Here is a 16,132-nt window from a genome sequence, read left to right as displayed (position 1 = left end):
GCTCTCCTTTTTCAGGAAACCGGAGCGCCCGTCGGCCGCGGCGCGGCTCGGGTTCAGGGGAGAGGGATAGCTGGGGGTCGCGCATGCATCATTCAGACGCTGACCCGCGGGCCCCCCTCCGAGTGGAGAGCCCGGTCTCGCGCGGAGGGGGACCTCTGCGTGAACCCGGGTGCTCTTACCCACCCGGGCCAGAGGTGGGGACCTGCACCGGGGGCATTGTAGCCGGCACAAAGCAGCGAGCGAGCCCAGGGTAGGCCGAAATGAAAACCAGACAAGGAGCTGCGCTGCGGTTTCGCCTTTTTAACGATCGCGCTGATGCGAATGCATTATTTATCATGCTATCCGAGCATGTGGAAGAGCTTTGTTTCCAAGTTAAATTGGAAAGGAATAAATGTATCACTGTGTTTAGGTAGCGGCAGTTGTGTGTTTGCCAAACGTTGGTTGCATATCTCTAAACGGCCAGAAGGGGTCACTGCTGCACCAACAAATGAATGGGCTTGCAGTGTATCTTGGGCAGCTCAGCGAGCAGCGTTAGTAGACTTACTTTCTGAGAGCGGTTCTGAAGAATGTGGTTTGGAATTGTGGTTTGGAACGCAACAGATGATTTGCACATTTAAATTTGCAGTTATTTAGTTTTGGACTGTGCTAGCCCCAAATTCCAATTTACATCCAAAATTTAATTTAGTATTTGTGTGTATGTGTTTAGATAACTTTTTTTGGGAAGCCTTTAAGTATTTATTAAGCCCAAACAAAAAGACTAACAGTAGCAGATGGATGCAATAAGTGCTGTTGTACTTGTTTATTCATAATTCAATTAAATCAATTTGACACTTTAATTACCAGTGTATTTCAGAAAATGAGTTCTCTATTACTGAGCATAGTTAAACTGTTTATCTTCAGTTCTTTCCTATTAAATGAAGAACAACAAATTAACTGTTTTAAAAGTGTCTGCCTTGAAAAACATCAATAAAATATAGAAATATTATATATAGTAAACATTCCTTTTATATAAATTGTTGCAGTAAAATGTGATATTAAAATGTAATTATTTGTGACACAGGTTTAATGTGTCAGGAATTGCCCCAGAAATTTTTGCTTATTGTTCTAATAGTGCCGTTGTAGCTGTCATGTTTGAATTTTCACACGAACTGACAATTATGTGATTTTATCTGATTTGCTACTTAGTTATTTACTGAATTTGCGGATGATAATTTTTGCTTGTGATAATATGGCTGGAACATTGTGTATTTCAGGCTACTGAGTGGGTATTTTAACAGTAATAACTATGACGCAGCCTGCTAATTTAAACCAGAGTATTTCCCTTATATGACCGTTATTGAGCATTTGCTGCCACAGGTTTAAGCTGCTTTTACTCTAGAAAGGAATCTATGCCCCGTTACAGATGCAGTCCTGTCGGATTAGACAGAACCGAAACCCGTAAATAAGGACATCAGTGAGAATGTAAATGCATCAGTGAAAATATATATGACAGAGAGACAGGTGCATAAATTAGTTTATTCGCTTTGCGTCATTTTTCCTGCAAATTAGCACTTTTTTTCTGCGTCACTCATTGTCAATTTAAGTGTTTTACGTTAATAAGTTATAAATCGTTAATAAACAGTTTAGTCAAATTTGACAAAATTCTAAATTGTTTTCTTTCTGCTTCATCTTTTTAAATTAACCTTTTTTTAAAAATAAAAACATACTTTAAAATGTATATATTTATTTAAAATAAATATATTTTTATAGTTTTTTAAAAAAAATTTTTTAAAGGCTAATATTTTTTGCAGCCAAGCCAGTTTGCCAAACTTAATCCCTGATATAAATCATGGTAGTTTGTCAGGTGTTCCTGGTGCTGTATAATTAACACAGTATCCAGTGCACGGCATAGGGATGGCCAGGTCGGGACAAGTTGCCGTGGCGCAGGGACGTCAAAAGAGGGGCGAAGTGGGGCGGCGTCTCTGCCGTTTTACGGAAAATCAGCCGGCAACGGAAGGTGCTGGAAAGTCGGCGCCCGCTGTTGTGTCCCTCTACCTGACCGCGCCCTGACCGCGCCCTGACCGCGCTCTGACCGCGATATGACAGTGTGTCCGCATGTTTTCCAAAGGCTCTCTGGACTGGAACCCTTTTTTTCTCCCGTCACGTCTCCCTTTCTCTCCCTCCTTTCTCCCTGCCCGGAGGGGTCGGGTCCTCTTCCGAGGGGTGCGCCAAAGGGCCGGGGGTCACACCTGGTGGCCGGGGGTCCCAGGTTCTAAAACCTGTCAATCACCCGCGGCCCGGGGCCCTCCTGGAGAATAACAAAACCTGCAGGGGGCAAAGGAGAGGGGCCCCGACGGGGCCGAGGTACCCCAGGAGCAGATCCAGATAAAGACATTCTCTGATGGAGGAGGTCTGCAGTCCAAGCGTACAGGAGCGTAAACGAGAGGCACTGAGTTTGGATAGTCCTTTGCAACTCGGGTAACTGTAATTGGACATTGCACAAATGAACTTATCCCAAATGAAATGAAATTGCAATTGGCAGGCACAAATTTAAATGGTCAAATTATACATATCCTTTATAAATGTGTATTAGCCATATTGTAAGCATAACGAGTGCATGGAATTATTTTAAGGGAAACCTGGAGAGTTTGACATCAGCCAAATGAGGCAAAACAACAAAAAATGCAATCACATTTTAATTGCATTTAATTGCAACTTTCTTCTAGCTATAATTTAAACATTTTTCCTCGTAGCTCTGGATGAACTCGCAACTTAATTTTTCGGTATATATTTTTTTCCGCTGCGTTAATAGTCAGAAGCATTGCTGTTTACTCGTTAAGTTTAAAATATATATATATTTTTTTTCTTTCCCCATTTGGGAAACTTAAGCGTGAGGGGGGTACGTTGGAGTGTTTTGGGGAAGTGCTGTGTGTCGTGTAAGCGCTGCTAGACACTGTGGAAAGCGCTGATATCCCCCTAAAGGGCAGCGTGTGTGTGGGCGCGGGGTTTCAGACGTGCTGGAGTGGGCAGGTAGGCCCTAGGCTGCTAATGCCTGTGTTTGTAAATAGAGATGAATTATTGAAGATTATTCCCCATATCCCTGAATGGGGCTTTATTAAAAATCTTTCATAGGAATGCGTGGCTGGCTTGGCAGGAGCAGGGACTGGACACACTGTAGAGTGAAATATTTACCTTGGAGCGTTATGCAAACACACTCCCTAATTCATTTTTTATGTTTTATTTATGACTCTGGGTTGTTTATGTGCACACGTACGCGCACGCACACACACACACACTGTTTTATATTTGCATGGATTTATTTGTTTCTGCGTGCGTGTACAGTTTGGACTTTTTTCGAATTAAGCAATTTCATATTGGCTAGAAAGTAAACTTACATAGTGAATTTTGTGCAAATTAACTTTGTTATAGTTGGTTTAGTAACTTTGTTATACTTCTTCACACTTTTTTTGTCAGGATTTTTAGTTCTGTAGAACAATAGACAGAGAAATGTGTGACTGACTTTGCTTGAGATATAGATTTCTAAATATTTGTCATAGATGTACTTTTAATAGTATTTATTGAGTCTTATAAAATAGATTTTTTGGAACATAACATAAATTTCCTGCATTAAAATGAGCTAACAAAATGGCATTTAGAATGTTGTGTGCATATTGTGATGATAATGATGATGAAGATAATGGTCCTGGTGTTGGTGGATATAGTTGTGAAGATGATAATGACCCTTATTTTAGTTAATTGTTGTAGCAGTAGTAATGTGCGGTAAGGTTGGTCTATATGTGTAAAGTTTAAATTATTTGAACATATTCACTGCAGAAATGTGTGGCTTTAAATTAAGTGTGTTACCTGCATATTTCCATCCAGTTTAAACTGGAGGGCATAATTGTGCAATATTAATGTAGAGTATTTAAGTATTTTTTTCTTTAAATCTTTAAAGAATTTAATTTAACTTGTGGTAAAATACTATAATATTTTTGAGTTCTAAGATGTTCAGTTTTTTTATTTTTAAGGGGTAAAAAAAAAATATTAGTTAAAGCATTTACCCTTCATTTCCTGATTATTTTATGCATTGTGAAAGATATTATTAAAGATAATATTAAAGATAATATTAAAGGGCTACTCTTGTGTATTCTATTGTGGGGAATTTATTGTGTAATGCATTTCAAAACTAATGCTTTTACTCACAATTCTAACTTAAAAGGAGGGACATGAACATAGCAAATCTGTACTCTTTAATGTACACATTAACACATACAAGTAAAACTTTATTTTGTTCATTTAATGGTGTAATTACTACTGCCACCCTTGTGTATATTTTAAAATCCTTAAGTGCATATGATATATAGTATATTGCAAAATGATGGGTTCTGGTTGTATTTTTATTGGTTTTCCACGTGTATGAGGCTTTATTCCAGCGTCATAATCATGAAGCGAAAGAAAAAGACGCTCACTTCACTTCCTGATTTCCTCTTCATCATGTTTAAATGCAAATGTAATTCTGAAGGCACGTGGATCAGAACAACCAAAGGATGACTCTTAATCACTGGAGCAGACACACACACGCGCCACAGATTTAACAGAGACCCTCGGTGCGGTGTGTGTTGGGACGGTGGCAGGGCGAGGCGTTTGTGGGGAGCAGGAGAGGGGGGTGTATTTTCGGCGGAGAGCCGGTCAGCTGCGGAGCGAGCGCGGGAGCGTTACCTCCCACCAGCCCGGAGCGCCGCGGTGGCCGACGGCGGGAAGCCGATCAAAGCCCCACACTGGCCGGAGGGGCGCGGGCGTCTGCCCGGGACGGATCGGTTCGCTTAGCCCTCGTCCCGCCCGTGTGCGGGGGGGCTCTCGGTCCCGCCCCCAGCCCCCCTGCCCACCCCCTGCCGTCCCCCCCGCACCTGACCTGACTCACGTGGCGGATTTGTGCGCGGCATTAGCAAGTGTAGGAACAGCAAACTGGCCACATAGCTAGAGCCAGCGGACACGGCAGAGAGCACATTCTGTTCAGCTTTGACTATGTACTAATTCATACATAATATATTTAAAACTATAAATAAATATATATATACACCCTCTCAAACAGTGCACAGGGCGCAGGAATGTTCCTTTCTGTTTTTAATCTTGTGCAACAGGTCAAAGGTTAGAATACAAATTCGGAAAGTTACATTGACATGTGCCGATAATTAGGGACTGTGTGTGACTGGGGAACATGATGTGACAAATTTCTGTTATGATTTCTCTGAGTGCTGTATAATGTCAATTATAACAGTAGATGTACATTGTGTTCCTTTGGCGTTAAACAAGGGAACAGGAATGACAATTGAAAAATATGAATTACTGGACAGCGGCATCAAATCAGTGATAAATTCTAAATAAAGCAGATGGACACATGATCTCACCCTGTTTATTTTTCTTATAATATTAAATACACACACACACAAACATGCATATTATATATTTCTTCTACTGGTTTTACTGTGCTGATTGCTTACACATTATGTCCCTACAAGATATACTGTTCTCGTTATTAATATTAATCTAAAATCTTTTTTATGGCCATTTAATGTGCTTGTATGATTTCATCTGTTTGATTTGCTCAGAAGTGACTGAGCGTGGAGACGGTCTTCATGATACTGACTCTGAATCTGCCTCTCTGCCCGGCAGCTCTTTCTCCTGGTTGTGTGGAACTTCGAGCTCTACATGATTCCACTGAGTCTGCTTCTGCTGCTGGCCTGGAACTACTTTCTCATCGCCTCAGGGAAGGATACCGGGCAGGGCGATGTGGTGAGTGACCCTCACACTGACCTGTCACAGTGGCCCAAGAACACGACACCCCACGGAACAGTGCATACGTTCTTCGTGAAATGAATGCCCCTCATTTTTTTTGCCATATAATTAGTTGCTGAATTGAAATTGCACAGTGCTTTATATCAGAGAATTCATGATTACTTAACCACTAGTTCATCTGTTGGCTTGTAAAATCCTGACAATGCATTTTTAAGGATCATTCTTTTTTTGTGAATTATTTTATAAGAATAACGCATACCAATGTACACTAGTATTTTTGTCTTCGGTACGTTCCACAATGTAGCTGAATATTCTATTGTTTTGTCAGTCTTTGGGCATGCTGTCAGTTGGACAAAATACCATTGAAACTGTTCTTTATAATTCCAAGTTCAGATGCTATAGCACAGTAGTCTACCATATCTCTGTTCATATGTTTGAGTCCTAAAGAAATGCATTTCTTTCTGATTTCTTTTTTTCTGACAGTATTTTTATAGTTACTGTCAACAGTCCTTTTTTTATCAATTCTGTTTCATGTATTTTTTATTTTATCAGAGAAGGCTGTTATATTAGGACATACTTCACTGGATGACTCAGCTGATAGAATATTGGTTGGATATTAGATTTGATTGTTTTCACTTTATTTTCTTTGATAGGCTCTCAACATGTTGAATAATTAGCTGCTAAAATGTGTGAAATTCAAATTACTCACTGGGAAAATAAAGGGATAATGTGGGATGTGCCCCTTTTCCAATAATATCTTGTCTGATAAGTGCTACAGTGCACTACAGTTTAAATCATGAACCAGTTGGTTAAATAAACATGAATAGTGAAGCTCCACCATAACAAGTACAAGTTAAATCATGATGATTTCTAGGAAGTTATGTTACATACACTTTTGCCCAGAGTAACTTTTTTTTTTTAATGTATTTTTTCAATTATATATAAACCACTTAAAACAGCTGAATATTTTACTGAAGCAGTTCAGGTGAAGCATCTTGCTCAAGAGTACATTGTACAAGAGTACAGTGACAGAGGCCCAGCTGAGTTGAAAGCCCAGTTTCCTAACATCACCCTCTGCCACCCTGTACCTTCACCACAAGCAGGCATTTTGGTCCGCTTGTTATTTCTAAAGCTTATTTTTCAGAAAGGAATTGATTTATGATTCTGACAGGTAAGGAATCGGGTTCTGTTTTGTGTAATGCGACCAGTGTAAGAAAAATAACGTTTGGCTGTTTGAATTACGATGAGAAACCTTTATGAAACGTGAATGGAAATCATCTCGTGATAATCGAGACGCGGGGACTCTAGCCGAGCGGCAGATGCCGAAGCGGTTCTCGCAGTGACCCGCGTTCTTCCCGGTGCGAGCGTAGGAATGTTGCGCGCGGACAGCGGATGAGCGCATTCGAAAGGAACGAGCGGCTCGGAGTCCTCGGGCCGCGGATTCGGCGCGCGAGGCATTTTAATTGGGCGCCCTCTGGTCCGCAGAAGGCGTGCGCCGCGCCCCGGCGCCGACGGCCCCTGATTCCGCACGTCCCGGCGAGGTCGGCCCGACGGCGGCCCGGGGGGGCTCTGACAGCGCAGCGTGACGCGTCTTCGGCGCGGAGGCTGTGACAGAGAGAACGCGCCGCGTTCCGGGCGCCGGTCTGAGGACCTCCGGCTGGCCGTTTCCTGTCACGGGCTCGTGGACGCAGTCTGCCGGCACCCACACGCTCCGTCTGTGCGTTCAGGCTCTTACAGCGTCTGAGCACGAAGGGTCATTCAGTACGAACGCTCACCGTCACCTGTCACCACGTCGCAGTTCTCACTCCTGCCTGTAGGAGGAGACACAGTTTGTAAAAAGAAAAAATAAGACCCAAATCTGTACTTTCAACCCTTTTAAAAATTGATTTATATTTATTTTAAGTAGTGCCGTTTATGACCGCGCTGACACGTTCTGCTTTTTCTCGGGGAGGGGTTTCCTCAGTTCACAGGAGGATATTAAAACGAGCTAAACCAACCGTAAGAAAGCATATTGGAGCCCGAGGGGACGATGAGCCTGCCCTCTACCAGGCTCGGTTTAGCACGAGCTCACGCTGTGTGAGATTCAGAGCTGGTGACGCTGTTCCATTTCAGGAGACGTACAGGTTCGCACTGGACCTGAGGTGTGAAGAAACGTTCAGTCCTTACTGGTCTTAAGTGTGCCACACGGGCAGACACGGTGGGCATGCCTCCGTGCCGTCCTCACCCCCCCCCCACTGCGACCGCGACCGCGAACGCAACAGCCGAGCGGTTAGAGGGTGGCTGCGCTGCTCGGCGCGGTGCACAAAGCACCGGAGTCTGCTGCGCATTCGCTGCAGCGTCTGACATGGAGGCTTGTTCTTCTCAGTAATTAAATGACGTGTTGGGGAGGGGGAGCTGAGACGTCCCTCTCCTGAACGGCAGAGAGGAGCACCGGGAGCACAGACAGCTCGTTAAATCTTAGTTCCCTGAGCAATTAAAGAATTCCTCGCTGATCCCTATAAGATAAGTCGCATTCATTTCTGTTGTTTTAGTAACAGGTCCGCAGATAGATAACGACGGGCACAGAGCGCGCTCTTCGCTAGGTGGAATCGATGCAGGTCTGCAGCCTGGTGTGAAGCACGCGTGTGGGACTGACACGTTCGAGGAGCGTGAACTTGCAGGGTTTGGATCAGATATGCGCAGGAGCGGCTTCCTCTCCGAGCGGCTGAGAGTGAGAACTCAGAAATACCCAAAGAGAAGGCGCAGACTGTGACTCCAAGCAGGAATGGTGTCCCCCCACCTCACGGTCTGCCGCTGCCCAGCTGGGAGTGAACTCGGGTCCCAACCGCTTTCTCTTTAGAGAGAGCGAGAGAGCGAGAGAGCGAGAGAGAGAGAGAGAGAGAGAGGAGCAAAATTCTTCTCAATCCCCCAGGCTGTTCGTCTGGTCTGTAAAACATCCCGATATTAGCATGTGCACACATGGGGATGGCGGAGGACGTAAATTGCATTACGTTCCCCCCGCCCCTCCTCCAATGGCAGGGCCGTCTCCCTGCTCGCTCTCAGAGACGCCTCCATTGTGCGGCGGGGCTTGTGGCGGGAAGCGGTTTCGCATTCTTGCTCTTCAGCGGGGCGGCGGGTCCCTGGGATGCCGCGAAGTCTGATCCGGTGCGCCGGGCCTCCGTGCCCTGGCCGCCTTCCGTCCGCGCCCCCCCCCCCCCGGAGCGCCGTGCGGAGAGCTGCTCTCTGACAGCGCCGCGCTCCTCGCCGTGCGGTCGGGCCGGCGGAAAGCCCCGGTCCCGGGGGACCGCCCCCTCGTATCCAGGGCTTTTCAGGAAAAGCCTGCGTCTGTTCTGTCTGTCTCCATTGTTCTCTCATACGCAGTGTGTGCCAATGAAAGGTCTTTTGGGGTGAGGAGCCTAAACTTCACCCTGCTTTCATCAAGGCCCTCAACTCTCATTTTTCCTCTGAAACCTGGAGCCTGCTCTGTGCTTCTGTAGAGCCGGTTCTGTGAAGCTATGGAGCCTGCTCTGTGAAGCTATGGAACCGGCTCTATGAAGCTATGGAACTGGCTCTGTGAAGCTATGGAACTGGCTCTATGAAGCTATGGAGCCTGCTCTGTGAAGCTATGGAACCGGCTCTATGAAGCTATGGAGCCTGCTCTGTGAAGCTATGGAGCCTGCTCTGTGAAGCTATGGAACCGGCTCTATGAAGCTATGGAACCGGCTCTATGAAGCTATGGAACCGGCTCTATGAAGCTATGGAACCGGCTCTATGAAGCTATGGAACCGGCTCTGTGAAGCTATGGAACCGGCTCTGTGAAGCTGTGGAACCGGCTCTATGAAGCTATGGAACCGGCTCTATGAAGCTATGGAACCGGCTCTGTGAAGCTATGGAACCCGGCTCTATGAAGCTATGGAACCGGCTCTGTGAAGCTATGGAACCGGCTCTGTGAAGCTATGGAACCGGCTCTGTGAAGCTGTGGAACCGGCTCTATGAAGCTGTGGAACCGGCTCTATGAAGCTATGGAACCGGCTCTGTGAAGCTATGGAACCCGGCTCTGTGAAGCTATGGAACCCGGCTCTATGAAGCTATGGAACCGGCTCTGTGAAGCTATGGAACCGGCTCTGTGAAGCTATGGAACCGGCTCTGTGAAGCTATGGAACCGGCTCTGTGAAGCTATGGAACCGGCTCTGTGAAGCTATGGAACTGGCTCTGTGAAGCTATGGACCATCTGTGAAGCTGTGGAACCGGCTCTGTGAAGCTATGGACCATCTGTGAAGCTGAAGAACCTGCTCTGTGTCACCTCCATATTCAAGAACCTAGAATCTGGTTTTTAAACGTTTAAACGTTGAGGGTTATTTTTTAACATGGCTGCTTGCATGTCTTTTGTGAGACCTCCATGGCTCCCAGAGATCGGGGTAGGGGTGTTTTAAGTTGCTCTGCTGTACCCAGTGCCCCCTGGGGCAGATAGGTCGCTCTCTGGCTGGGTTGGTGGGAAAGACGTGCCGCTAGGCCTCAGAGCTGCCCTTGGCCAGCCGCTGTCTGGGTCCGATGCGCTCCACATGTTGTGCAGGTGCAGAGCATCTACTCTCATACAGTAGACGACTAATGGTGTCTTTTTCAGTGCAGAGGGTGCAATTAAAGCCAGTTATGAGGAATTTATGGCTCCATTCAACCTTAAAGGGCAAGATGGGGAGGGGGGGGGGCGTATAATTAACATTCAGTCCATTTGAAGTCGCACTTTCTCATAGAACACATATCTCAGTGTCCAGTCTAATTTTAGAATACACTTTTTTTCAGTGAACAAAACTGAGAAATTGCTGTTGTGGCCCCCAAACCAAAGTTCAATAATCGCATTTAATTTATGGCAGTTGGAATTTTTGAATTGCATTTCCATTTCAGCACACAAGGTTTTACACAATCAGTGTGAGGCCACTGATTGGATGATTACATTGAGCTGCATAGAAATCACCAATCAGAGGACAGCCACTGCACTCGTACCTTTAGTGAAAAGCATCATGGGAGCATCTTGGTGGGTATAAGGACTGTTCAGATAGCGTTAGCCTGTTGTGTCCTAAATACAAGTAGGAAATATTCAGGCAGAAAAATGCCGTTTCTCTTTTTTTCCCCCCCTGCTTTCTTTTGCTTTTCTTTTTCTTTTTCCTTTGGAGTGGCAGTGTGCGTCCTGTGCCGACCTGTCTCCTCGGGGGGAGCTGCCACATAGCGGTCCCTGCTGCGCCGCGGCGCTCCAGTTAGCCTTAGACCGGACCTCTCCGCGCTTCTGATGGTTTCCACGGCGAGGAGGGAGCTGGCGCTCGCTCCGGGCGCGCGTGGCACGACACTGCCCCTGAACTCTCTCTGCTCCGCAAGAAATCTGCATTTACATAAGAGGCTTACGCCAGCTGCACTACCCCCACACACACACACACACGCACACACACACACACACGCACACACACAAAAAAGAGGGGAAAAAAAAGCTTTTGTTTGCTAAGTAAAGATTTTCCAGATTCGTGGCAGGGTTACAGAAAAAGCTCATTCTGAACAGAAGTGAATGTGCAGCGTGTATCGGCTCGGGCTACGTGGCGTTCGTTTGGTGCCGAAGGTCATGTGACCTCATCGCTTTGGCGTGCCCATGGCAGTGGACGTGACCTGAGGTGTTCTCAGGTGGTGTGAATGCCCTTGGGACCTTGATCCCATCCCTCTACACGTCTCCTGACTGTCCAGTTCTCTCTCTCTCCCTCTCTCTCTCTCTCTCTCTCTCTCTGTATCTCTCTCTCTCTCTCTCTCTCTCTCTCTCTCTCTCTCTCTCTCTGTATCTCTCTCTCTCTCTCTCTCTCTCTCTCTCTCTATCTCACTCTCTCTCTCTTTGTATCTCTCTCTCTCTCTCTGTCTCTCTCTCCATCCTCCATCCCTGTGGTTTCAGTGTGACTGAAGAGACCCGCTTTCATCCAGGCTAAAACAAGCCCCTTTCCCGAGACCGCTGATCCTCATAAGCTGCTATTGAAATGACAGTACAGGCTGGGCAAACGATCAGTGCGTGCGTGTGATCCCAGTGCCGTCTCCATCACCATGATAAAGCCCCCCGAACAAACAGGACGCATCTATCCAGCAAATGGCTTTGTGTGCTCAAGTGCGCTATTGTTAGAAGGTGAGCTTTGTACGGATGTTCGAACGCTCGTTCTTTATTGGTTGAAGGGTCCGTAGTGGAGATTGCTGACAGGCTAATGACTTTGTTAACGCGAGACATTTTAAATGAGTTACCACAGTGTTTTGGGGTTTTTTAACCCATGACCTATGAACTGTGACCTGTGGGGGGGAAGTTAACATTAGGTAACTTGCATTGAGACAGATGTGGCCAGTCTGACAGAGAATACTAGTTATTAGAGGAAACAAAAAAAAAAAGGTTTTTCTGCTATAACTACAAAAGTCAGTGTGTGCATCAGTGTAGGTGTGAGCCAGTCCAAAACATTGTTTTCATAGAAAAGAAGACATTTTTACAGGAGAGTAAAGAAAGAGTTATGGCACTCAGTATAGAGCTGGAGACAGCAGCGGTACTGCATTACCCAGCACAGCTCACAAAGTGTCTATGTCAGGCTCTCTCGGTCATTTTCAGCTTGATTGACAATGGCGCTTTAGAAAAAATCTTATCAAAGTAAATGACTCTCCTTCTCTCTGTCTCTCTCCCCCTCTCCCTGCACCTCTGTCTCCCTCCCCCTCTCCCCCTCTCCCCCCCACCTCTCTGTCTCTCTGTCTCTCTCTCTCTCATCCCTGTTTGCCTGGCAGCAGGCGCTGGAAGACCTGCTGCAGGACGAGGATGATGAGGATGATAAAGATGACAAGGTAATTATCCCCGCCGCGTGTCTGGCCGAGGTCTTCATCCTGAGGGCGAGGCTCTGTAGAGCTCACCTGGGACCAGTTGCCGAGTTCTTCAGAAACGCTGACTCGTCCCACACTTTCAGATCCCCGGTCAAAAAACCATCTTTTTTTAATGGGAGGGAGGGGCTGGTGGAGGGGGATGAGGGGGCCATTCAATCAATTTCTACTCTTTAATGAGCCTTGAAGAGTCCTTTTTACTGATGAAGCTATATAAATGTTGTTTTTTTTTGTTGTTGGTGGGGGTTGTATCGCACAAAGCCCACACTATTTCACAGAAAAAGACAGATGAGCATCCCCCTTCTCCCTCCCTCACCTTGCCCCCCTTCCCCCTCCCCCCACGGCAGCCCCCTACAAAACCAACTGTTAATCTTCCCAACAGTTTGTGGTGAGGAGCATTGTGAAAGAAACTATAAATCCTCTTTCTTGTTAGGGTCATTTTTTTTTGCTTCCCTCCAGGAAAGAAAATAATTTCCTCCTGTCTCTCCACCTGATAGCCTTTCAGAAAGACTGCAGCATGGGCACTCTGTTACTTCTGTTAGTTAAGGAACGTGCTCGACAGCTCAGCCACGTGCTGGGGCCTCTCTTAGAGTGAAAAAACGGCAATTCTCTTTGCTATAAAACACAAAGGAAACAAATAAATGACTAAATAGCCCCAGGTTTGCGGTGGCGGTTGTTAATGTAATAGTCTTTCGGTCTTTGAAATACACGTGTAAATGCTTATATCGGCTTAGAAGACAAAGATGTGTTTCTCTTTGCGAGCTGAGGTAGAACAGAGTGGCACACTGTTACACACCTTCATCTCCTTTTGTAGTTTTCATATCTGCCCTAAGACTAATTCGTACTGAAACCAAGTACTTCCTTACATTTCATCCAGACAACTCCAGAAGCATTTCATCTCTCCTGTTTACGGTAAAGCCAGGCAAACACATGGGTACACCGGGAAAATTGCCTGACCTCTGCATAATGGTGATTGTAGTCATTTAAATCAATGTCTACCTCGTATAACTTTAACGACAATAACTTTATTTAAATGACACTTTTCATGAATTTTCATGTAATTCGTGCATTTGTCACTCTATAACAAATGTGTCTCCACACGTAATTCAGCACTCTGCTCAGCAGCACTGCATTATGGGAAATAATGGAGATGGAATCATGCGCCCATAGTAAATTCAGGCCTGTGTAGGATCTGTGTGGGCTGGTCTCCCTACATCTCCGATAAAAGAACAGACAGACTGGACTCCCTCGCCCTGTCTAACAGTCTAAGGACCGAAGCACTGGATGCCCTACATCATTCAGGCCCTGCCTCTTGACCTGCCATTTTCAGCACTTGGAATTCATAGCAAGCAGCTGTCTGGATCAGAGCCGCTGGATCAGAGGGCCAGATAGTCTGTGCAGTTTGTGTGTGAACTCTAGCTAAGCGCATTATGTCAGGCACCAACCTTTTTTTATCTCTATCACTAACAGTTGTGTGCAGGCTGCTTTACCCAGACTTTTGTGGTAAAGACAATAACTGTACAAAAGGGTTTCCTCTATATTCTGTCCCTGATTTTTTTTTTCTTAGAAAGAAAGTGGTGGAATAATTAAATTACTTGCATTGCTGACTGACTTTAAAATGGAAAATACGGTGAGCTGTTGCCACCGCTAGTGTTCGGTGTGATATGAGGCCTCACTGACCCAGGTCACTGTGGACCACAGGGAGACCACACAGATCTGCAATTTAACAAGCGCAATTCATACGCTCTGTCTCACACGACACTCAACCATTTATGGTTTCATTTGAGCTGCTCGTCTCTCTCTCCCTCCCGCTTTCTCTCTCTCTCTTCTCCTCTCCTGATTAAGAGGCTCGGTGAATGCTGTAATGAAAGCAAATGACTTTTAAAGCCAGACAAATGCGTTCCTCAAATCGCCGCCGACGACCGAGGCCTTGTCTGTCGGCTCCCCCAGTGAAATATTACAGTGAGGTCGGGGGATCCCGTTCCTAAGATAAAAGAAGTAAGTGGAGGGGGGGGGGGGAGGGGAGGGGGGGGAATCAATAAATGCACCAGGCCGTCATTTTAATTGCATCTGAAGCACACGCTGCAAGTATGCGCAATGCGTCCCAGATGTTTGGCCGAGGCTGGTGCCCGGGCGTTCCCCTGTCTGCTGCGGGGCAGCTATTAGCAGGGTAACCTTTGGTCCTGGGGCTAAATGGGGGGATTAAATGGCGCTGAACTGAGACACCTGTTCTCCATTGGGCAGGCCCCGGCCCAAACCCCTGCATGTGTTTTCACTTAGCGGATCGCCGGGGCAATCGCGCAAAGTGTCTTTTCTCCAGGGCCGGGGTGGGCATCGGTCACTTGCCCTCCGTCAGGGCGCTGGCTAATTGATGGGGACGGCTCTGCCGTTAAATCCAGCCGGCCACCTGGAGGCAAGGCGGCGGCCATAACTCACGCTGGGTTCGGGCATTTGCCTCCCCGGCTCCGCCTCCCCCCTCCTACTCCACCTCCTCCTCCTCCACCTCCTCCTCCTCCTCCACCCTCCCCTGCTCTTCGCAGGCTGGGCCTCGTAGTAGTTCTAGCGCCATGTCATTCGGGGCTAATCGAGTGGAGCCCGGTCTCCACTGCATCGCGCATGTTGTTTTAATTCCGGAACAGTGTCTGGGCTTTAATGGCTGTCATTATCTCTGAGCAGAACTGGCCATTTCCCACTGTGGAGGGGAGAAAAATATAACCTGCGGAAGAGTATACAGAGATTATAAGGACTTTTTTTACCCTCAGATAAAAGCAATAATATTATTATGTAGTTTTGATTCAATACACTTGTGACAGTTGCAGCAGGTGTATGTTTATTTTTAAAAATTCACATATCTATGGTAACTGTGCATACACCCTCAGTGAATCTTTTAACCAGTTAAAAAAAGCAATATGTGAATGCGAGATGTAACAGAAAACAGTACCTACAGTAAGGCATTCTTTACAGGATAAGTGATAAAAATTGAAGAAATAAACTGTAAAGTCTAAAAGGTGCAAATGGTCACTGTCATTTTCTCAATAGTTTTGTTTTGCTAAAGAGTTTTCATAAAGGTTCCGGGTCCCTCTAGTGAATGCCATCCTCTTGTGCCCATGCTCAGTGAAGACCACTGTACTGTAGCGGTATTAGTTGGTGCATGGAGGTACCAGGCTGGTCTCTGGGGGTACCCTGGGGCCCAGTCCCCCAGTACGCAGCCTGTCGTTAGCCTGCTGTTGCTAGCTGTCCCTTGGGCCGTGCCTGTCTGTCGTGTTTGTGATTGGACCATGAGACGTCCCCTCACATACAGTGTGTGCAGTCATCCTAGTGACATGTGTTTGGAGAGAAGGGAATGAGCAAGGAAGTCTTGTTATTATTATTATTATTATTATTGTACGAAATGCTGTTCGCTGGGATTACCTGCATACTGTAGGTTACTTATTGCCTATTGCAGGATTTTTACTTAAAGTCACAGCATCAGTGTCGCGCTTAGAAATCGAACCCGCAGCCA

General features: G+C 46.2%; 1 protein-coding gene across 10 annotated transcripts in view; it reads left to right on the top strand.

Annotated features, from left to right (window-relative positions):
* Nucleotides 1-16,132, top strand: part of mctp1b (multiple C2 domains, transmembrane 1b) — a 106,997-nt gene that overhangs the window by 74,538 nt on the left and 16,327 nt on the right. For 9 of the 10 annotated variants that reach the window (XM_035390489.1, XM_035390492.1, XM_035390488.1 and 6 more), the window contains 2 exons: nucleotides 5,653-5,772; nucleotides 12,541-12,597. In XM_035390489.1, coding sequence (XP_035246380.1) covers nucleotides 5,653-5,772; nucleotides 12,541-12,597 — 177 coding nt within the window. The remainder of the gene's footprint in view (nucleotides 1-5,652; nucleotides 5,773-12,540; nucleotides 12,598-16,132) is intronic. The other variant, XM_035390490.1, reaches the window with a different exon arrangement.

Source organism: Anguilla anguilla, chromosome 14 (assembly GCF_013347855.1).
Source record: "Anguilla anguilla isolate fAngAng1 chromosome 14, fAngAng1.pri, whole genome shotgun sequence".
Lineage (NCBI taxonomy): Eukaryota > Metazoa > Chordata > Actinopteri > Anguilliformes > Anguillidae > Anguilla > Anguilla anguilla.
The sequence above is the reverse complement of the archived record's forward strand: the minus strand, read 5'-3'. Positions and strand labels throughout refer to the sequence as shown.